The sequence below is a fragment of the Dinoponera quadriceps genome, unplaced genomic scaffold, assembly GCF_001313825.1.
Source record: "Dinoponera quadriceps isolate SergipeBrazil2010 unplaced genomic scaffold, ASM131382v1 scaffold1850, whole genome shotgun sequence".
NCBI lineage: Eukaryota > Metazoa > Arthropoda > Insecta > Hymenoptera > Formicidae > Dinoponera > Dinoponera quadriceps.
In genome coordinates this window covers 1,410,494-1,434,316 of record NW_014556042.1, presented here as the reverse complement: position 1 = coordinate 1,434,316, position 23,823 = coordinate 1,410,494, and the positions used below count along the sequence as shown (strand labels likewise).

The 23,823-nt window shown below is 46.9% G+C and overlaps 1 protein-coding gene across 1 annotated transcript in view; it reads left to right on the top strand.

Moving 5' to 3' along the window:
- LOC106746459 overlaps positions 1-21,538 on the top strand; it is a gene marked incomplete at its 5' end in the record, with an annotated part of 28,792 nt that extends 7,254 nt beyond the window's left edge. Inside the window, 8 exons of the mRNA XM_014623063.1 lie at positions 1,692-1,886; positions 2,767-3,155; positions 4,053-4,289; positions 7,471-7,650; positions 11,206-11,353; positions 13,353-13,619; positions 15,012-15,346; positions 16,952-21,538. Coding sequence (XP_014478549.1) covers positions 1,692-1,886; positions 2,767-3,155; positions 4,053-4,289; positions 7,471-7,650; positions 11,206-11,353; positions 13,353-13,619; positions 15,012-15,346; positions 16,952-17,285 — 2,085 coding nt within the window. The remainder of the gene's footprint in view (positions 1-1,691; positions 1,887-2,766; positions 3,156-4,052; positions 4,290-7,470; positions 7,651-11,205; positions 11,354-13,352; positions 13,620-15,011; positions 15,347-16,951) is intronic.
- Between the last annotated feature and the right edge of the window lie 2,285 nt (positions 21,539-23,823).

Below are 23,823 nucleotides of genomic sequence, written 5' to 3'. Positions count from 1 at the left end.
GGGGGGGGGGGGGAGGGGAGGCAAGGAAAGCCGACCGTTGCGAAGCAACGTGACCAGTTTGCCAAGTAACCGCGCTCCTCTTGCATAGCGATCTCCTCTTCGTCGGCGGAAACTCTTTAAGTGCCACATTCTTTGCGGTGGAGAGCGAAACCGCGAGATATTTTCACCAGCGGCGCGCATCGAGGAAAAAAATTATAGCTTGGCACGTTAGAAAACACTATGAGTTAGTAGACAAGTAGACAGCTAATAGACGAGTTAATAGACGATAAATAAATGCCCCGTCTACGAGAGAAGAAAGAAAACAGATACCAGAGTCAGGCGAGACTGAGGAATCGAGGAATATCAAATGCAGCCGCACAAGTTTGAACCCTCTGTTATTCCGAACGGCGACCCTGCGTACGGCTTCATCCTCCATTCGGGTTCTTTTCTTTCCCTTTGATTCTTTAAAGCTTCTCGGAGCTGTGACTTTTTGCTTACCGCCGTCACTGATTGCACGCGTGTTAATCACGTGACGCAAACGCGATTATTTTGCGCTCTTTCCTTTCGGTCTCTCAATCTTCCCGCATTCTCGAGATTCGTGATCAGTATTGAAGTCCTCCAACTCTAACTCTTTAGTCGAGGCTTAAGCCACACATTAGTCGGAGTACTCGCGTGTCATTAATGTTAGATCCAGTGTTACTAATATTGTGTTAAGCAGGTTATAAGGCTCAATGTATTTTCAGTGGCACATCTCAAGAGGGCCATTCATAAATTTAGTATTTAGTATCTATTAAGCGAGATTATATTTCCATACATTTATTTTACTACCTAAATAATAAGTGTTAATTTGAAGTGAAGTTGAAGTAAACATATATATAAAGTCCTATAAATGTGAAAATATTAATTTTTATTGTTTTTATTAACGCTATATTTATACATCAGTTGATCTAATACAGACGCATAAGTAATAGAAAGAGGTATAGTAAGTGTTTAAATACGTGTATATGTATATTTCGTGTATTACTATAAATTATGAACTTGACACTATTGTATTTTCAAGACAAAATGGTCAACAATTCTGAATTCTTGTTGTATAATGTCTATATATTAGTCTTTAACATCATAGTGGTTTTTGCCAAAATCTTATTAATTTGATTTTATTAATATCTTTTTAATTTGAAAGAAATTAAAAATAGAAATTAAAAATGTCAGGCTAATCTCAAGGAACACGTATAAAAAGATATCAGTTTTGATTACAAATATCTTAACTCTCGAACGACTAATCTTTTTCCAATTGCACGAGTAATTAGAAAATATTTCAACGTATACGTAATAGTAGAGTTTCATCGAATTGTCATCAGATTCATTTCTCCTTACAACCTCCTTAATCACGGTAACGTGAACTCGATTGTTTCGACGGTCTCTCGATAGTTCGTCTCTCAATTTCAACGAGTTCAACGAGTTCCTGACTCTTCGCGCATGCTCAAGGTTCGCGATTAATATTGGGGAGTCTTCCAATTAATAACTTTTTGGCCGAGGCTCAAGGCTACATATTAACTTTATTCGCGTGTCAGAGCCGTTATTTGAGAGAAGTTAAATGTCGACAGTGAGGATTATAGAGGACGTCGACGAGCCGTGTAGCGCGCAGAAACTTCGCTCGCGGAGTTCAGCTCGTCTATTCTTCGTCGCGACAGGGAAATTTGTCTTTACAGGACTACGTAACGGTGTATGACGGATACACCACCAGGGAGCCGGTGATCCTGAAATTCTGCGGCGGCGGGGAGCCGGTACCGGAGGCCATCAGCAGCGGCCCGGAGATCCTCGTGGAGTTTACTACCTCCCCTTATGGCACCTTCTTACATCCGACGCCGCCCCATTCCCTACATGGGTTCCAATTAGAAGTGCAAGTACGTGAGGGCTCTCACCGTAAACTGCATAATGGCCACCTTAATTAACGCCCGACCCTCTCCGCCCCCTTCTTAATCACCTATAAAATTAAACACCTTAGATGCGTAGGAATAACACGCGGCGAGACAGGGAGGGAGGGAGGGGGAGAAAGGGTAGAGTAAATCGCGGCTCCCATCGGAGTTTTATCTCTTCGGCATATACATCGAATCCTTGTGAATTCGGTCATTTAAAAAAAAAAGTCTATAAAAATTAATTTTTTTTTTACGGAAGCGCTAAATTCACATATAAATATTTTACGACATATCGCGATATCGACGTGACCCAAGTAGCAGAATGACATCAGAGAACGTCGTATTGACGGCAATATGATACCTTCAACGTCAATATGATGTTTTCTGACGTCACTCTGCTATTTGAAGGACAATCGCTGTTATTAACGACCGATCGACGGCACGGTAATCGAGCGAAATCAAGCTGCGGGAGGGGAGATGGGGAAAGGTAGAGTGGCCGAAGAACACACGTTCGAAACGAATGATCGCGATTTCGCCGTACACATTACCAAAAATCGGGGTCCATCCGAGGGCCGTTTCGGCCAGTTGATTGCGCGTAAAATCCAACGAGCTCCCGCCGCCCCCGTAGAGTGCAGGCAACGATATCACCGGCGTGGTCATATTATCCCGTAAAATTTCCTAACGACACGCCGCGCGGCGGAATACATTCGAATCTGATAGGAGAGCACGCGATCGCTCGAGCAATCCGCATGAAAGCCGCTCTCGCCCCCGTCTGCCTCCTGCTGGCGGCCCCCCGTCGAGGGCTGAGTCGCTCGGCGACGAAGCCCGCCCCGTCGGAGCACGGCACGCAACACGCGTCGGCTTCCAGGTCACGTTCGTCGACGCCGAGTCGCCCACCTACGCCAAGAACAAGCGCTGCGAGTTCTGGCTGAGGGGCACCGGCGGCGGCGTCCTGGCGTCGCCCCGTCACTCATTGCCGAGGAACAGCACGTGCCTCTACCATCTCCGCGGCTCCGGACCGACCCCGCCGAGCCCGACGCCGCCGCGACCTTTGCCGAAATTTCCTGAACAGCGACCGGGCACCGTCTGGCGGCGACCTGCCCCGAGGCCGCCGCAGCCGCAATTCCGCGTCTGGCTGTCCATCCTCAAGTTCCACGTGGGCACCAGCTTATCCAGCACGGACGAGGACTGCTCGACCACGTTGATGGTCTGGGACGGCGAGATGATGCCGTTGTCCGAGTGCAACGACGTCGCCTGGTGAGTCCGACAGGCGGTTCGGGAAGTCTCGATTCCCGAGGGCGCTCCACCTGAACGTGACTTTCCCTTCGCCTTAGCAGTCGCACGATTTGTTTCATTTATGATAGCTGGTCCGTAAATTCATTCTCTTAGGGATCTTTTCGAATTTTAACAATTTATTCATCAAAACACCATCGACACGTAAAATTAGAAAAGGATCGACCGCAACGAAACTGAGATCATTGAAATCGAATAGTCGGCACTAATTACATGTGTCACAGATACGAAAACGGCTTCTGATATCATGCTTTTAATTCTAATAACCAAACTAGTCCTATAGTTTTAATGAAAAACGTAAAGATGATAAAAGAAACTTGGAGAGATATTATGAAAAAATTACACTATCGTTGACCGTCTAGTTTCGCAGAAACTGATACGTGAATTTCATCGTGAGTTTTTAAACATTACGTAAGTTTAATTAATATTCTTTTGTTATAATGTCAAAGATATATATCATAAGTCATGTTCATTAACATTCAGCATAGATTTGTCGAGCTTCTTCTTCGTGTTGTATTAACCATTATTTTCCTAACAATATTGTCGCGTACCAACTACTTTAACTACATGCGAAATTGCTGGATAAAAATCGGAAAGCTCTGCAATTTCTCTTTTATCTTTTTTATCGCCATCGATGCAATTTCACAGGTCGCGACTTCGAATTGAAAATCGAACACACATCACTCCCTGTATCTACGCTATGATATCCGAGTTTATCGTGACATATAATTCGTGTTTCTTCGTAGTGATCTCTCATCATTCCCCAAGTCGTGGCAATGCCTCAGATATTGTTTTAGTTAGCAGATGAAACGCCCGATATTCGCGAACGGGACGAAAAATCCAATGTAACGTTTGCTTCAGCGAGAAGGAACGTCAACGTTATGCGGAGAGGATAGGCGATCCGATTCAACCTGTTCTCGCGCGACCCGCGAGCAATACGACGCTGCTAGCGAGATATTGCAAGGACAAAGTACCGAGGACCTGCGACCACGCTATCCTGCAGAATACCAGTCGCCCGTGCTCTCTGGGGGAGAGCTTCGTCTCATCTGGCAGCAGCCTGACTATCGAGATGCGCATGGTCGAGTCGACGGCGCTCAGGCAAGTGTTTTAATTTTCCTCGCGTTGCTTTACCTCCCGGTCGTAAACTCTCTTCTTTACCGCTCGCTATAAAGAACAAGATCGAGGTATAAAACATTCGACGGACGGTAGAAAAATTGACAACCGCAGCCACGAATGAAAACAACCGCTCGAGTCTGAATAAGAGAAACCCCAGAAGCCCGAAAGATAATATCCGAAAGGACGATCTCGCGTAACAAACGACTCCCCGACGTTCCCATCTCTTTCTCTCAAGGAAACGGACGAAATAGGAAGGAGGAGGGAGAGAACAAACGAAGATATTAACAGACCGCCGAAATATTCCGCGAGCGATATCGGCGAATAACAAATCGCTCGCGCGCTTGTAACCCCGCGTTTCATCCGATTCGCTCGCTCGTGGCGCGGCTTATCGAACAGCCGAGGACGACAGAGCGCGTCTGTTCGGCGAAGAATGCGGGAACATTTTATAGCAATACGGCGCGCAATATCCGCCGCGGTAGCATTCGTTTTAGCCGCTAGTGCGCTGCCGCTCTTCTCCAATATAGGTTATTCATGAGGGACGATTCGCCCTTTTCCCCCCCTCCGCCCTGCGTGGCCCTTCCGCGACGGAAATACAGCGGAATTTAGAGGGACTCGCCGAGACACGCGGCGACGGCGACGACGGCGTCCTCCGTCGGTTCCATTTGCTTAATTTTATACGCTGCCTTTCCCGCAAAAGCTACGTACTCTCTTGACCGAGGTTCGTTGCTCGGCGAATTTACAAATTATTTAAATGAACCCGCGTCAGTTATATTTAAAAAAAGGGAGGGAAAAAGATATGCGGGAGCTTCGTCGCCTACGAAACTGCGAGCCGACGAGCGTGTTGAAGGATTCGAGTGGCGTTCGAGTCCGCTTTCGCACGCCTAATAAGGCTCGTTGCATACATGAAAACGGAAAAAGTAAGACTTAACCCTCGCAAGGAAAGGTAGGGGTCGTTCATGACCCCAGCAAGAGACGCGCTTTATATTTCTTATGTTATTATAATATTTTGGAAAAATATATTCCTACTTATTTTTTATTTCTCTTAATAATGTTTTATTTATACGTCAATTGTGCACACATTAATAGAAAGTAGTATAAATATTTTATATATGTACATATGTACATATTTCGCATACGTTAATATAAATTGTAAATTTCCTATATATGTCTTCAAAATAAAATGGTCCAAAATTCTGAAATTTGTGTATAAAATCTGTATATTAGTCCTTAATGTCACGTTGTTTTTCATTAGAAGAAATTAAAAATAGAAGTTAAAAATATAACATTAATTTCAAGGGACACGTATCAAAAAGTGTCATCTTCAGTTGAAAATATCTCAGCTTCCGTATAGTCAGTCGTTTTCTAACTTTAGAAAATCGCCCGCTCACAGTTGATTGTTCTTCGACCGTAAAGAGAACAATTGTCTGTGACTGGTTAATTTTCTTACCGTTTAAATCTTACTGCTTACGTTCTTCTGTGTGCCACGGGGCCCTAATCGGCGCGTATTGTTCATCCACGAGCGTGAACTTAAATACGACAGATCAACGCGTCTCTCGCAGCTCGTGTGAGCTTTCACGCTCGGCGAGTAATTGATTCGAGCTAGGACAGGCTCGCGGCGAAACGTGAGGGAACACGCGAAGACCGAACAATAATTGATCGGAACGACACGAACGCGAAGATTCGTGGCCTCAAGTCCCTCCGTTCATTCTCGAGAGTCGACGGTGGAAGCCGCTCGTAAGCGCCGGCGAAACTCCCCTCAGCAAATTTCCCCGCAGGCCGTCCGGCCGAAAAGCGATAGCCGCCTCGTGCATATCGCGGGAACACCCGCCGTTACGGTAATTAAATCGCGATTACGCCGGTGCTTGCGGGCGTTAATCGCGTCGTTGCCGGCGTTACTTTTCACCGGCTCTCGCACGCCTCCGCGTCGCGTCGACGATCCGCCGAAGTGTCGCTACACGCGACGCGGAGATCCAGATCGGACGCTCGCCGATGAATAATTGAGGGAGCTTCCGCGCCGCGTGATTCAGCCGGGGCGCGCAATTGTTAACGACACACTCGCATATAGACATAGGACGTGCACACTCTGATTCGCATTTCGCACGCGTTACAGCCGGTCGTCACGCCACGAGCGATCGACAGGGAGAGGCATCTCCCCGGTGCGCGTGCATCGTCCTCGACGTTTCTTTTTTCCTGAGGCACGTGTGTGTGTGTGTGTATCGGCGTGTATTGCGCGCAGCGTGTTCGAGCGTGATCGAGCCGGACGGTGTGAGTGACGTGCAATGCGGATGCATCGCACGGTCTAGTTAATCCTTTCCGCGCGAAGTAAAGCCTACCGGCGCGGCGTGGCGCGCGAGCGAACGAGCTTTATAATAAGCTCCGGCTCGGGGGTTTAATAACATCAGCGCCGACGGTGCAACAGCTCTCTTCAAGGCCCCTAGCCGCCTTTCACAACGCTGCCGGGGTTCGTCGATCTTCATCAGCGCATCGAACCCCGCCGGACAACCGGCGCGCATCAACCTCCTCCGTCGTCGTTGCGTCGATACCGAGTGCTTCCGACTCGAGCGATCGGCCTGTGTGTCGATGCATTCTACCGGCAGAAATAAAACAACGACGTGAGCGTAGATCCGACGATGCCTCGTTAGAAAGTTATAGGGTAAGGCGATAACCATTACCGCCTTGAATATCTCCGAGGATGAGGGGAAATTTATCCGACGGAAATAGCGTCAATACCAGTGGTCATCGCTTTGATCGTCCTCCGTAAATGTAAACTTTCGTCATCTTAAAATAGCATCGCATAGTGCCGGATTTTCAGTACCGATTTTAAGGGGCCCTTACGTAAGTTTATTATTTATTGAAAGAAAAATATTCCCCTTTGTTTAACCAGCTTTATTTAACTATCTAAGTAAGAAAGGTTAATTACGAGCGAAATTAAGAGCGTCAATATGCTAAAGTAAGTTAAGAATACGTTAATTTTAGAAATATTATTCTCAAATTCATCGGTTTTCCAATTTAACTCTTTCACGCTCGTGGTCCAACATGATCTCCTCGACGTGGTTTAATTAATTAATAACCTCTGCTTTTTCTCCCTTTGCGAGGTATTTCGAATTTTTTTTTTCCGGACTTTAAAAGATTGATCGGTGCGATGTAACGACGCTGTTTTCAGACCCGTGAACTTTCGTGCGCTGTATGAGTTTGTCGATCTCCATCAGGACGGCGAGCCGTACGGTACCGGGCCGTGCTCCCGAATCTTCTACAGCCGCAGCCGGGACCATTATGCCGATCGTAAATTCCAAGGTCCGCGCGACATATTCCTGTACGGTCGAGGCGGCTCGAAGAACATAAGGTGAGAGATCGCGGCGGTACCTCGTATCGCCGTTACAATAGCATATTAGCATCATCTAAGTGTCCACCTGAGTCGAAATTCGGAATCCGCTATCCCGAGTCGAAATTTTTCACTCTACGTTCTTCAAGTGAAGAAAACAGAAATCAATTCCCACTTGTATCATCGAGGGAGCACAATAAGTTAGAAAGTTACACGGGGAATTTAGGCTCTCCGGAGCCTAAATTTTAATTCCACGTTAAGTCTTCAAGTGGAGAAAACGGCAATAACTTTCCCACTTGTAGCACCAAAGGAACACGACAGAAGACCTTCGAACACCTAACGTAGAACTAAATTAGACTTAAACTAGGACTAAAACTTCGACTCGGGATAAGTTTCGTAAATATTAACTTGTAGTCTCAGTATAATGCTCCAATTGTGCTACAAGTCCTACTGTAACGTTGCCAACAACGTCTTTTGAGCTCTATTTAGCTTTATAGTTACACTGAAACCGAAGTTAAGCTTCAGTCGATACTTTTAGATGTATAACTACTTATGCACTCAACTCCATTCTTTTCATTCCTTGAAAATGAACGAATATTACTGATAATATCCATGAAATGCGTTTGTAGGGAATATTCACAATTATTTAAGACCAACTTCGGCAACTATATTAGCTGTACGATATCAGAGGCGAGAAATGACACGCGGTAAATTTCTTACACATATAGCTCTTATCTCTTTATCTTTTAATTTTGCCTGAAAAACATAACACTTTCGTAATTCTGAAACTTTTAAAATATGCGGCAGGTTGAAATGGTGGCCTGATATTTCACGTAGAATAGCAAAATAATTCCCGAAATTGTCAGCTGTCACGGCTGCCTGAGAATGGCCGAAAAATATATCGTTACTTCGGGAATTCTTTTGCTATTTATATATTCTACGTGAAATATCGGACAAATTTTTGCCATATATTTTAAGTCTAATTTAATTCTACAAGAGTTCAAAAATCTTTCACCGTGCCCCTTTGATGCTATAAATGGAGGAGTTATTGCCGTCTTCTCCACTTAAAGATTTAATGTAAAACTAAAATCTAGATTCTGGAGAACCAAATTTTGTAGTATTAAAGGAACACTTATTGCGCTCCATTGATGCAAGTGGGAACTTGTTTCCGTTCTCTCCACTCGAAGATTTGACGTAGAATTTAAAATGTCGACTCGAGACGCGAGACACCGTGCTCTCGCGCGTCTTGCATTTGCGTCGAAAGAGAGTCCGTGTTGCCATCATCTACGTCCATTAACTTCCCCGGTTGTTATTTGCGTTTGGAAATTTACGACGGAATTCGCGGTGTATAATCGCGACTTCGCCAGCGGCCGACGCGGTATCATTTATCCGTCGTAATTGATCGGTCGCCGATAGTGTCGCAGTGACAGTTTGACATTATGACGGTCTATCGTCTACATTGGGTCCACGTCCGCCTGGGACACCGTCGTGAAAGCTAATGTAACGATGTAACGACACGATAATGACGTCGTTAACTCGTTCCTATACGTCAATTCGTGGCCGCTCGTTATTAACGGGCCATTGTACGACGTGGTCCGCTCTTCCTCGTAAAATATACACTCCGTAATCTTTTCTTTTTTTTTCGTCGCGATCGAACGATCCGCGGATGGTGCAACGCGGCAATAGAGAGATACCATCGGCAGCCGCATGCCAAACGGCAATTTGAAGCGTTAACGCGCCTCGTGCCTCAATGTCTCTATTAAGACACTCATCGAGGCTTCGCCGAAGGATCTCAGGTCCTTAATTCTAAAGTGGCCGCGCGGATGACAGGTGTCATCCATGCGCATTAAGTTGCATTTTCCGAGAAATACTACAGACATGAGAGTGATTCACTTTTCTCACTTTTCCTTACTTTTAAGAAGAAAGATCTCTTGCCTTCCTATCACGTGATCGGGAAATGAAACATCCGCGGCGTGCGCCTTCATCTCGAGCGAGCGCAGTCATCCTTTTCTTACTTGATTTGAACCCTTTCGAAAAAAATCTCGATCACAAACGGTCATGTTCAATAATTCGCTTCTTCGAAGCGGAAGATTTAAAGAAAATATGTAACGATAACTCGGGTGATACAATGTTCATGAAAACCTGACGTTCATGAAAAACTGACATTATATTTTTAAGCTGTTTCTATCGGGTTTGTCAGAAAAACTAACAATAATCGAAATAGGTATAACTAACTGTGCTTTCTTCGAATTACGTAGTGGAATCGATGGTCCACATTTGTCGATTCATAATTCTCATGTGTCTATCAAGTGAAAATCAACGAACTCAAAAAACCGGACCAATAACTATCACAAGAATATCTGATTGTGTTTTTATTAATTCCGTAGTAGACTTTTGTCTGCAATTTGTCCAAATTTTTCCACGTTCATCCATTCACATTTTTTGTCTGTCGAGCCGGAACAAGTTATTAAGAAACGAACACGAGAAAGTAGACGCCGACTGTCATAAGAACACATTTTCTCATTCGCGAATATTTGCGTATTCCGATCGCGCGTCGGTCTTTTCGTAAGATCTCTTCACGACTGTCGCACGTCGTCCGAGCGCACATTTCGGGCTTGCAGGAAAGCGACAAGACGCGGAGCTTGCACTTCTTCTTCCGAACGAACGTTCGGAAAGAACTACCCCTTTGCTGATGTTCGTACAAACGACACGCTATCGCGTGCGCGCGCGGACGCGAGCGTTGTTCTTTTATTACTATCCATCGCGGCCAGAGATCGAGTCTCCTACAACGTCGATAAAATATCAGTTAGATCGCGGCTTTACGACAGCCATAAAATGATCTTTACAGCCGCCGAACCGGGCCATTCTTTGCCGGCAAACCGAAGTCCCCGTAGTTACACTCAATATCGCGCTTTAATGCATTTTTCCTTTTTCCATCTTTTTTCATCTTATTCATTATCCGATCTCGCAGCGTCCCGGATTGCCGGCGAACCCGGTCGATTCGCGCTCAATTTCGCCCCTTCGAAATTTCGTCCGCGACGAGCTTTGTGCAAACGTAACGATTCGCGAGTTTCGCTTCTCTGGTTCCGAAATTCCAGAACGAATGTGAAAAAAAGAGAGAGGGAGCACGTCCGGGGGCTATTAAATCATCCCCTTGTATGGACGTCGATTGACGTCGAGACGTATAAAGTCGCTTTTATTTGGTCCGATAAAATTGCTATTTGCGCTCGCCGCGGGAGTTTCATTTCCCGGTCAAGTGATAGGAAGGCAAGAGAAAACGCCGACTCCTCCTGCAGCTCCTGCCTGCCTTCCTTCCTTCCTTCCCGAGCGAGATAATTCGCCGGTGGTATCCGAAAAGAGGCCGGGAATCTCGTAACCGGCTCGCCCGCACGTTCCCGTGATCCACCCTTAGAAACACTTTGGCCGCTCTCCGATTAACGAGCGTCCCAACCTTCGGCGCTCCTCTCGCGTAATCTTCCTGCAGTATCGATCACTGAACCGGATCCTTTGCCTGGCCGGCGAGGCGTGTAGATTCGATTAAGTGCTGAAAGTGCAGGCCAGAAACGGGTTTTGCAGCTGCGTGTACCGCTTCGAAGGAGAGCACGACGAGGTGGTGAAGCTGAGGTTCAACAAGCTCCTCAATGGGAATCGCACCTGCCGCAGCGTTACCAGCCCCGACTTCAATAGGCTACTCTGCGTTGGCTCTGAGAACTTCTCGGTGAAGGTACGTAATTGAAACCGCCCGGTAATTGCGATTAGTTCCGCGATTACTTCCTCTTCTCGCTCCCCGCCTCCTTGGCTCCGGAAACGAGGTGCGTGCGTGGGTGCTCGGCGAAACCGCGAGACCGACGTCTCCCGGAGGGGAGGATCGGATCTTCGAGATCGCTGCTGCTGCAATGTCGGTGCGAAAGGTTTACCTCGGACGCGAGACCGCACCGCCACCCACTGCGCAATTCCCCGTGTGGAAATTTAAGCAGAGATCTACCCCGGATTTCCTCAGTTATTACTAGAAGAACCTGACTAGAAAATTCTGTTAGAATCCGACTGGGAAACGTCCCACTTTGAAAAAAGAACACCGGCCAGGAAGTCTTAAAGAAACCCGGCCGGATTTTTATTAGTCGGATTCTTCGTCGATATCAGGATTGCTGTTATGAACTGCAGTGGAAGAGCCAAAACATTGTAATGCAAAATATTCCATATATTTATTCTTTATTTTTCTTTATTAATTTTTATATATTTTGACTATCTGTAACGGATAAAGTAACGTTGCGCTTTCATGTCGATCAACTTAAAACATTTCTTTTTTTATAATGAAATAAAGATAAATATTACAAAGTACTTAAAATTTAACTGTCTTGTAACAAATATTGGTTTTCTAAGCGTCCATCATATGCTTTAACGGTAACAACTAAGCGCCGATATCGGAATAATGTAATACAAATAATAGCGTTCAGCAGAAAAAAAACAGGTTAATAAGCACTTAGTGATTATTGTCTGTGACTGAAGCAATCTTTTATATCTTTGATAGATACAAGATAGATACAAGCCCAATAATCACTAAGTACCTGTGCAAAGCACTCATTTCTGCTGAATCTAGCCATTCTTTAATAAAAAGAAAAGCAATGTCTACATTAAATTTACACAACGAACACGGCCTGAATTTCTTTTCTACCTGGATACGTATCTCCTAATTTTTCCTTTTTCTTAGGCGATTACAGCGCTAAGCACGGACCAGAAATTAGGATCCGAGTTGAATAACCAGATATTCATTGTCGTGTACAAACCTAGGAGTTCTTCTCTCTAACAAGGATCTGGTTAGAATCCCGTACGTTTGTTTAATAGTTTATCGAAATCAGATTTTACGTTAGAAAAACAGATCGAAATCCTTTTAGATTCTCTTATTTGCGGAAATCTTATTGAGACCCGACAACAAGTTGAGAAAAGATGGGGTGATTTCCACACGGGTCCCTGCCCCGAACCTTTCCTCGCCTCGCCGCGAAGTCGTCCACGGAGCTTACGCCGCGGGAAAAATACCCTGATTACATTTCCGAACAGTTCGATTGTAATGACGGTGCCGCTGCGAGTCGCGGTGAATGCACCGCTGCAGCGGCGGCGGCGAAGTTACCAGCGACGTTAATTACAGATCGGTACAATGGAAGGTTAGCGTACAATCGCCGGTAACAGGTGGCATTGATCGAGTAATTAACGGCGGTGGCTTTAGCAGCGCCGATAACAAGTATCAGCAATCTCCGAATCCAAACACGAAGTAGATCGAAGTAGGCCGGCAGGCATCGAAGTTTCCCCAAGTAATCAATAGCGAAATGAATCGGACTGTATGTGTGCGTGTGTGCGTGTATGTGTGTGTGTGTGGGTGTATGCAATGGCACCGCCAGCCCCGCGACTTGTCTTACATTAGTTCCTGGCGTCTGGCGAACGCAGAAATTAGTGGAACACGCTCGGGGCCGCGATTCAATGGCGCGATTCATTGCCCGAGAATTCCGTTTCGAAGGAGTATCGAGAGCGCGAGTCTCACGGAAATCCCGGCGTCGAGATCGCGCAAGTAATATAATCCCGTTCACCGGAAATAATAACAGTGACGCGCTCGTTGACGGACACAGGGTAAAGCGTTCGCACTCGGCGCATCATTGATTAAAAGACAATAAATCGGGATTACAATTACGCGAACGGGGACGGTCATCCCGGCGGCTGCCGTTTGTTTACAGGTGCTCGATTTACCCTGGCCAAACGCGCCACCCATCCAGCGCGATTGTCTCTGCTCGAATCGATCGTTGCCCATCAATATCAAATCCACGTCCAATTTCGCCGAGGTGCGTTTCACCGTTCTGTCGATGGACGCCTTGGATGATTACAACAATCTCTTCTTCGAGGGCACCTGGGACTTCGTCAAGACGGTGCCTTGCCTGCAGAAGCGCAGAGTCAGAGGCCCGTCCGGCGAAATCAAATACACATCGCCGTCCGAGGAGGACGAGGTAAACGCGGAGAAGAGCCCCGTGAATAAATATATACAGAAGAGGTTGAGAAGCAATACGTCAACTTGTACGCTGAGAAGAAAGTACTTACAAATTTATTTGTGGGATATAAGGTTTACTTCATAGAGAAATAAAGTTTATTCTTGTGAAATAAACTTTATATCCGATAAATAAGTTTTTAAGTACTTTTTCCCTCGGTGTAACTCACTGTTATCGTTATCAGTTATTTATTTTTTCAACAACGATTTGATAACGGCGCTCTTCCCTTTCTTTACTGGTAACACACTGAAAGAAAAATTTGGTAACAGTTGCCAAACATTTAGTTAAATAGTTTCAACTAAATAATAATTACATGTATTTAATCATTTAGTTGAAACTATTTAATGTTTGATAATTATTGCCAAATCCTTTTTCCAGTGCAGTAACGGAGACGAATTTGTTTTCCAAATAAGTGACAAGAGATAATGATAAGGAATTATTTATTTCAATGGCGAGTCATTTTTAGAAAATAATTTCCTCAAGAGCCTGTATATATTTATTTATTTATTTATTTATCAATAGCGCCATTATCGATACAGTAAATATCGATACAGAAATATCATAAGAGAAGGTGGAGATTTATTATAATCTAAATTTGCGGATTCGCAAAGTTCGCATAATTAAATTACGTAATATAATTTCATTGTACCTTTTATTTCTTTTGCGATTTTATATCGTAGATCCTTATACAAATATTTCACTGTTTTTAGCCTGTTTTAGTGAAAACGTGCATTCGACTGAGCGAATATGACCCCATTTTTAGGTCGGAAATGGACCCTTTTCCGTAATGACAGTTATAGCGAATTGCATACAAATATATTCGAATGGTATTGTTGAGTATTTTTTAATAGTAAATACATACAGTGTTGTGTAAATTTGAGATGTGTAAACATGCATTTACCTCCGAGTACAAAATATTTGTTTAACAATATTCACCAGTACTCACATCGCATATTTTAAAATAGCACGAGTAAATGCACGACTCTGTAACGTGCTTCTTCCCGTATTGAAACGAAACTAAGTAAAAGAGGAACGTATTAATAAGCTGTCACTCTCATCATTTGGAATATTGGAGACGGATAATCTTCTCCAAAATACTCATGCAAAAATACTCGCGTGTACTTGTCATATTCCTTCACTTAATAGATCGCACGTGCTTGGGAACGCAAGAAACGGGCATGAAAATGATAGAACGAGTTTAAAACGATCCATAAACTATCTGCATGAGGAGTAAAAACGGTGAAGTATTTTTGTAAGAGCAGCCTTCTCAATTTTTCGTCGTTACAGCGCAAGCGTTTGAAAGTATCGGCGCCTGAAAGAAACGCGTGAATGATCTTTTTCTGTCACTACCAGAAGAACTGCGAGAACCAGCCGTGGCTGATTGACCCCGGCCCGGGTCAATACTTGTACGTGAAAATGCACGGCATAATCATGTCGAACAAGACGAAGTGCGAGACGAAGAATCGCATCGTCGTGCACACGGGCGGCGCGATTCACGTGTCGGTGTGCCCGAAACCACCCGCCGACTCACGGCACCACGTGGTGGAGGTGTTCAGCGACGGTTGGGCCGTCAGCAGCAACGCGATGATCCTCGCGCCCGGGCAGGACCCGATCCGAACCATCGCCGTAGAATTCATCGTGAAAGAGCCCGCTTCCTACACGGTCACGTGGCTCGAGCTCACCAGAAGGTAGTAGACGATATTTTTACACGTAGTAAGCGATATTTTTACACGCGTGGGGTGTCACAACAACACAGGCACGAAAATAGAAGCGAAGAGGCAGATAGAAGATAATTGAAAAAACGGAACGTATCGACTTTAATTCAGAGGGATAAGGGTGATATTACATTAATTAGAAGTACTTTCAAAAGTCGATAAAGTATATCGCTGGATAGCGAGCACAATGGACACCGGTAGAACGTAATTGACGCGATCTTCACAATCGTGCGACCTTCTTCTTCAAAACCCCCCTTCATTAAACTTCGTTCAACTTTATCCGTAACTTTCGCAATCTCTTGCGCGGAATAATTAATCTCGTAGAAACGAAGATTACCCCTCTTGCCCCTCTTGCTGCGGGAGGGACGCACGCGGTGTATCCGTGCTTCTGCTTGGTGTTGCTGAGAAAGAGTGAGAGAGAGGTATCGCTGCTAACATTATGCATAAAACATAGCGCTAAGGTACAATATAGGTCGTAATATATTTCGCGCCTTTCCGTGCGCGATCATCGATAACCTAAACTTCATGGCGGAAAGTAACGCGAGCGAAGATAAAACGCTCGATATCCGTCAACACTGATCGCGGCGCACTGAATGTCGCTTTCACGCTTACGCCGTGGAACCCTCACATATACATCCTGAAAAATTACTCTCATTTGCGAATGTTTATGCAAATGTAGGAGAGACCGGCGCAGGCTCGGTGACAGAATCTCGGTGTCAAAACTTCTCAGACAACTAATTGTCATGATTGACTAAACAACGATGATAGCGAGTGTCTTTCTTTGCGTTTTTATGTTATGAAATCATGTGTAAAAAGAAATAGCGTATCCTAGTTAGCTTAAATATAATTAGTTAAAATGAAGTTTTCCGCAGCTGTGTGATATACTGTTTTGTTTATTATAGTAGTAAACTTCACGGAAAACTGTATTTTAACTAAATACAAATACGTAGATTTGTCTAGTCACGATGGAGAATATTAACCCATTTCCGGCCGGGCTGTAAAAATATTGATACCCGTGAGATCAAATTGCGTTTAGGATCCGTTTTAGAGTAATTGGGACCTAAGAAACTTAAAGAAACGTAAAATCAGAATTTTCCGACCAATTGTTTTCCCCGGGGAAAAAATAATCGGAACATTAAAAAGCTCGCTTAAACAATTAAAAACTAATTTAACAACTTTGCAAACGACAGGCTAATTTTCGAGGAGATACAGCCAGTCACAGGACGGTTGAAACATTTTTTTTTCTGTAAGCTTCGGAACGCATCCCACGTCCAATAAGAGAATTCGTTTTTCGGCAATTCTCAGGAGATACATTTCCCTATTGGACACGGGATGCGAAACTCATCGAAAACAAAAATGTAACCGTTCTATGACTAGCCCGTACACTCACGATTGCCACGGCGAAAGGGTCGAATCACGCGGTGGTGACCGGTCACACGGGTGTCTCTCTGGAAAACGCCTTAATTAATATCCACTCGACGTTATCTGGCCTCGATTAAGCCGGTGCGCCGCGGCAACGGCGACGACGCTCGTCGTTACGCAACGGAGCAATAACTCTATCGATCCTCTGACCCGCAGACCCTCGGTGACGGCGGGCCTGCAAATGTCGCGGGACTGCGAGCAGCGTTGCCCGGAGCTGGACGCGTGCATAAACGCCTCCTTGTGGTGCGACGGGGTGTCCCACTGTCCCTCCGGCTACGACGAGGCCCTGACGCACTGCTCGGTGCTGCTGCAGCTGGCGCCGTTGCACCTGATCCTGGCTATGCTCGCCGTGGTCGTCGTCCTCAGCGTGGTCTGCTTCGCCGTGTGGCGGTCTTGCCGGCAGCGCACCAGCCGCTCGATATCCCAGCACCGGCTGAAGAGCATCTCCTCCGAGACGGCGATAATCGACGGCAAGGAAGTGATATGCTGACACAGCGACAGTTCTGTGCGTTACGTCGAGGTCGACCGGGTCACCACCGTGTGACGATCGCCGTCCACGTGGTGGTCGTCGCCGTCGCCGCCGTCGTCGTCGTCGTCGTTTCCGTGGTCGGTTCGAGTTCCAGCGGTCCTCCATAGCGCGGTCGGACGACTCCGCTCGGCTCTCCTCTTCCTCCTCCTCCCCCTGCTCCTGTCGTGAAGAGAGCCGAGAACCACCGCCGCCGGGGGGATCCGCGGAAACGCCTCCGCGTAACGCGCAGAACTGTCGCATCGTAAGGGAGAAGAAACCAGGAAGAACCGCTCCGGTTCTTGCTGATCGGTAAACGCGCTCGATGCTCGATGACTCGGGTGATGGGGCGAAGAAGTCTCTTTCGTCGAAGGAGCGCTTTCGTTCCGGCTGGCCGGCTCGAGGGGGAAAGAGAGATGGGGCTCTCGTTAGGCTCGGGGAATAATGACGGGTGAGTTGAGAGAGGCGATCCGACCAGGTGACGCGTCGAGAATCGGATGAGACCGTGGGGCGGTTTTTCTTTTTTTAGAATCGAATCCGCCGAGGTCCGTCGCGTTCGGAACGGAGCCGGCGCGAAGTGAAGCGTGTTAAGGGTGGATTGATTAATCGCTGCCACTTTTCACTCGTCAACGCGTTACGCGCCGTTGCATAATCGCACGTGCGGCTACATTTAGCGTCTAACGGTACGGTTGAACGGGGTGGCCCGTAAGTCGCGAAGGGCTTTAAAATTGTTGCGACTTTCGTATTCGTTGACTTGTTCGTCTCACTCTTTTCGGGTTCTGAAGGGATTCGGGAAAGTAAGTACGGAGAAGCTGACCGAACGACGAGCGGGAATCGTACCACTTTGCTTTGAAGATCTGCGCTCGATTGGTTTAACGCAACGGGCATACCGCTGTCGTTTCAGCGTCATAAATATTCCCCTTCGTCCCGGGACTGAACATGGTCTCCGTGATCGCGACAAGTCGAGTACGAAGCCCTGTTGCAGGAGACGTTCGACGATCGAGCGACGAATCATTGATTCCGAGGGGACATTTCTGACGGTTAAAATGACGGCGATATGCTCTTTGCGTTGAAACAATCGAGAGCTGATTCTCAAAATAGAATCGTACGATTTCCGCTCGTTGTTCGACGGTGAATCTCTTTCCGCATTTAATTTCCCGTATATACCCTATCGGGACCCGAAGAAACAAATGAAATGAGAAAATTAACGGATACAAAAGTTACAAGAATGTTCAACCCCCTCGTGACCCACCCTGCATCTTAATGTCTAACGGTACACTGCCACTATATACAGTTTCCTCGTCTCCTCGAAATCAGAGCGATCTCGCTTCACGACTTTCCACTCGAAGATCTAATAAGGCTACTCGGGACTTGCCGCCAGTTCAGCGGCGGAATCCCAGACGCGACGCGGTTGGATCGCAGCTCGGATTCGTCTCTACCAGTATCTTAACGTTTCCGCGCGATGAGAGACACGCGTTCCGCAAGTTCTCCAGTTTCGCCGCTCTCGCGATCATCGCGCACGTGGATCTCACTATGGCCTGTGTGATGCCTGATTACTTTCCCGAAGAACTGTGACACGTGAAAGTTTCGCAAACGATTCCCCGTCGAAGTGCCGTCGCGAGAGCCACCTCGAGCCTCGAGGGGAACGAAAAACCGAAAGAGGAAAAGAGATAGAGAGAGAGAGAGAATGAGACGAAAACGCGTAGCGTAAGCCGCAGGATTCGAGTGCGAACTACTTTAACGAGGACAATAAGTAATAAAATCCTAGTAGTACGTCGCTATTACGGTAGAATGACTCGGTGCCGCGGTCGGGCGACGCTGCGCCTTGCTCGTCGGACTTGGACGATTAGCGCGGAAAATTAGCCGTGCGACCGGACGACGCGCACCTTGCGACGTTAATAACCGAGGTCGGACGGTGTAATGAGTAAACGATGCGGCGCGGGCTCGGACGGACGGTCGATGCGCTCTGTTGGCGGATTTGCGAGCGAGGGTCGCCGGTCTCGTCCTCATCGATTGACCTTAAACCGGCGGCTCGCCTCTTCGGTCGCAGCTAATCTGCCGGTGGGAACGCGCCTGTCAAGTCTCGCGGAAGTTCACGAGTCGACGTGACCGGGTCCCTCCATCTTCGTTTCGCCCGGCAACGCTCGTCGTCGGCCGACATCGAGCTCGTGACGCCACGTTCGACGAAGAACTTCTCTCAGCGGAGGACCGTCGGCGGCGGTTCGATTAATCGACCAAGACGCCGCGTCGGTCCGACCGGCGGCACTCTCTCGCGAATTATTAAGAAACACCTCGTTCAGAGAGCCGAGACATCGAGCGTCGTGCGCAACGCGCTAGTACCATAAACGTTAGTTTCCTCGTGAGAATTAAGAGAGTTCATTCAGAGAGAGCGGTCGTGTAGGGCCGGGGGCGTACCTTCCCCGCGCCTCGTCTCGTGCTCTTTTTTTAAGGAAAGAAATAGAAAAGGAAGAGAGACACAAAAGGAGAAAGAGAGGAAGAGAGGGGAGAAGGAACACGCGCGTGACATGACTCACACACCACATGAGAGAGAGAGAGAGAGAGAGGTCGTCCGTGTAAAAAAAAGAGTAAGATAACACTAGGTAATTCTCGAAAGGGCCGGCGAGCCGTCGCGCCATGTCGAGTCGCGAGGTTGTTAGATGAATTGAGACGCCGATCGAGAATGTCGACCCGACACCTCTGAGGTCACTCCGACGCGCTGCGGCGCGCCGTTGCGGCCGTGGTAACGCGAGAAACCTTGGAGTCTCGTTGCCGTTCAGAGCGTTTACTGCCACATTAAGTAGTCGATTACTCAGCTAGCCGACGTGCGGGTGGGCGCGAGCGAGAGTGTAGTCGGTATCTTGCGCGTGCAAGCGCCGATCGCGAGTCGTTTCTCGTCGCATGCCGGCCGACGATCGTGTCGACCGTCGTCTCCCGAAAGATAGAGAGAGAGAGAGAGCGCCGAAATGTACACCGGAAGGCGCGATACGGTAGCCGCACGAGGCTCTCCTCCACGTATCATGGCCGCAGGCCTCTTTCTGCATCGCAGGGGCTGCGCTTCGACCGGAGGGATGAAAAATGCGATCGATCGAACGGCTGCTGACGGCGGGACGACGCCGATCGGCGCCGAGCGCGTCAGAAGTTCGCCCGCTGAAAAGTGCCGCGACGGAGGAAGGTCGCGGTCTCTCGGCCAGCTCACGTCGAAGCGCAACCCCGCGGCGAGGAAGACTCGATTCTCAGCTCGAGATTTTGACCAAAAGTCGAAGAGGCGAGATAGCCGATCCTTAGGCGACTTAATTACTCACCTTAGCGATACCACGCCACTTCGAGGGCGAAGGCGGGAGGAGAGGATTACGATGTGTAGAACTTCAGTAGCCTGAAATTATGTGATAATATATAATGCTGTTTTCCTCGGAGCTGCGCTCCGACACACTCATTGTTACGCCGGGCGCTGGACGGCGTCCGTCGGATCGGCGGAAACGCATCTCGAGAGGTCACTCTCGATCCTCTCGCGCGACGTAGGGAGGAGGGAGTCCCGTCGTCGTCGCGAGCATCAAGGACGACGGAGAGCGGACGAACATCGGAAGAGAGACGGACGAGCGGACTCGAGAGTGCTCGGCCCATCGACAGGTAGTATTGGACAGACAGTATTGAAGCTTGCGGCAAGATTTCTTTGACCTTTCGTGTTGACGGATTTGGAAAGAGAGAAGCAAGTGCTCAGGCATCGATCTCTCTTTCTCAATGTATTTTCATTGGTTGAATTTTGCCTGTTGAACGAGAAGGGGAACACCATCGTGCTCTTACCATTGGGGAACGTCTTTCAAACGCGTTGCAATCTGTGTGTGTGTGACACTGTACACAGAGAAAAAGATTTCTTTGCGTTCAATAACGTTTCTTCAATCGGAACAAATTTGTCTCTAGGAGTAGAGCAAACAAACGGATGTTCGCATCCTGTTGTCGGGATAAGATTTGTTTTATGCGAAATAAACCCTTACATCACCCATAAATAAATTTGTAAGTACTATTTCCCGCTATATATAAATGTCGCGTAAAAACTCAAAGTGTTATAACTAAAATTATTATATACGCGGGAAATAATGATTAAATTTAGCTTCCACTTTATTTATGCAACATTTATTACGCAAAAGAAGTGTTCATAATTTTTAAGTGCCTCTTGGCCCCGGTCTATACGAGTCTCTACTGCACTGAGAAAAGAAGACTTAAAAATTGATTTGTGAAATATAAGGTACATTTCACAGAAATAAACGTTCATTTAAATACGGCGAAATAAAATTTTCTTTCCGGTAAAGAAACCAAAATATATATTCCATCGTCACGGTTAAATTTTTTCCCAACCAATAAATATCGAAGAATATGCCACGAGAAACATTCATTTCGCGAAATTTCAATTTCTTTTTCTCAGTGTACTCACACACACACACACACATCTTGTCTCTTTCCAAGGTCTGTCAACACGGTTTTGACCGTGCCCCGTCCAGTGCTACATGTCGACGGTTCGGCCGCTCTGTTCGTCTCGGGCACACGCGTACGAGCACCCCGACGTCGCACCGCCGCGGCTTGTACACCTTGTTCATACTTGTACATAATCGATTATTTATCTATTTGTATCGAACTACGATGTTGCGCGTGCACTTCCGCCCGCGCGTCTCGCCCCCACCGTCGTGCTTCCTCGGCTTCTCGTTCGCACCGAGACTCTCTCGTTTCCGCTTTCTTCTCGGACCGTACGCCGGAATATTCCCACGTAGCGCCGGGGTATGTAAACTTTCGCGAGGATATTCTCACGAAATTCTCGTTCCCCGCGACGACTCGTAAGTTCCGGAAATCACCGGAAGCATTTATTAATCGTAACGTGCTATCTGCGTTCGATTAGGAGAACGTGCTGCTTCGCTGGAGCGTCGCGGATACATGTTTTAACTGTGAATACATCGCCGCTGTTAAGGACGATGCGGGCGAAAATATCCGGCGAAAATAACGCTGCAGCTCTCCGGGATCTAAAGACGCGAGAATATTCTTACGAGGGAATATTCTAACGCCGGATGGAATATTCATAGAACGCCCACGCGCCCACACACGCATCGTGCCATCCGGTTTGTAATTCCGCGGTTAATTTAAATCAGCCAATTTAGAAGTGACGTGACGAACCGGCTGCAGCCATACTTTGGCTTCGTTAATTAGTGAGAATTTAGTCGCGATTCCCATTACGATTACAGCTGTCCCAGCGGGAACCGCAAATGCAGCGACCGCGCGGAGAAGCTCCGTTCGAATAATTCCGGACGCCGGGGCTGCGGCCGATATCGAGAGAAGAGTCGCGACACCACTATCGAGCCTGTCACTCGGGTTTACAGCCGACCGCGTCCACCGTGTGCGAGGCGATAAAATTCTCGCGTTTACGATCCCGGCTCGTAGGAATCTTCCCGCGCGATATGGCGGCCTCTAATGTTGTCCGCGTTCGATCAAATTCACTCTCTAAATTTCTCGGGGTGAAACCTCACTCTAAACGAGCGATAGGAAAAATATCCTCACTCGGAATGGAGTGGCATTTTACTTTTCACAAGAGTGAATGGTCCCCACGCCGACCGTGGAGTGAATGTTCTGCCCATTTCGAGTGAGTGCTTCACTCGGTTGGAATGAATATTTTGTTTCGAAAAGAATGAATTCTTCAGACTTACGTTCTTTAACGGGCGGAGTATCCTTTTTTGTCGCGTCGTTCTTAAGGTTCACTAATGATTTTGTCTGAAAGTCTTCTTAATTACATGCCATTTAAACGATTCCACTTGTATCGTATTTGAAAAATTTCCTTGCCACTGACTGAGTTTGAACTTCGGGATGCTGATCCTGCTGCATCTCACACTACGCCATCTCGCTCTGATTAATAAGTTAATTTCATATCGCCTGTAGTCCCGATAATCCCTACAGGATTTCAATATTTAAAAGAGAGATGGAGCAGCTTTTTAAGTAATTTTATTCGAATATACATTCCGTACGTAGTGTAATAAATTGTAAACTGAAATTGTTAGTCGAACAAAGGGACGCAACGACCACAATGGTGACAATAAGTAAGGTTTGATCATTCTGCTGCTTGCAGCTACTAGATTAGATTCGGTATGAAATGAAAAATATTCACTCCACCGCACACAGCGGAAGAATTCGCTCTATAAGAGTGAAAAGTCACTCCAACCTCGAGTAATTCGGTAGTCACTTCATTTTCCTAGTGGAATTCCACGACACGGAGTGAAAATATTCACTCCACGTCGCAGGGTAAGAGAATCCATTTCGTAAGAATGAAAAGTCATTCCAATTCGAGTTACTTGACTGTCATATCAGTTTTCGAGTGGGGATTTCATTCCAAGGAATTTCGAGAGTACCGAGTGTCGCGCGCCAACTCTAAAGGAAGGGCCGCTCTTTCTTATTCGATACGCGAGATAACACGCTCTCTCTCCGGCTCTCTCCGACCAACGGAGGAGGATTCGCGAGTTCCCGTGAACTCTCGCGAAGAAACGAGAAG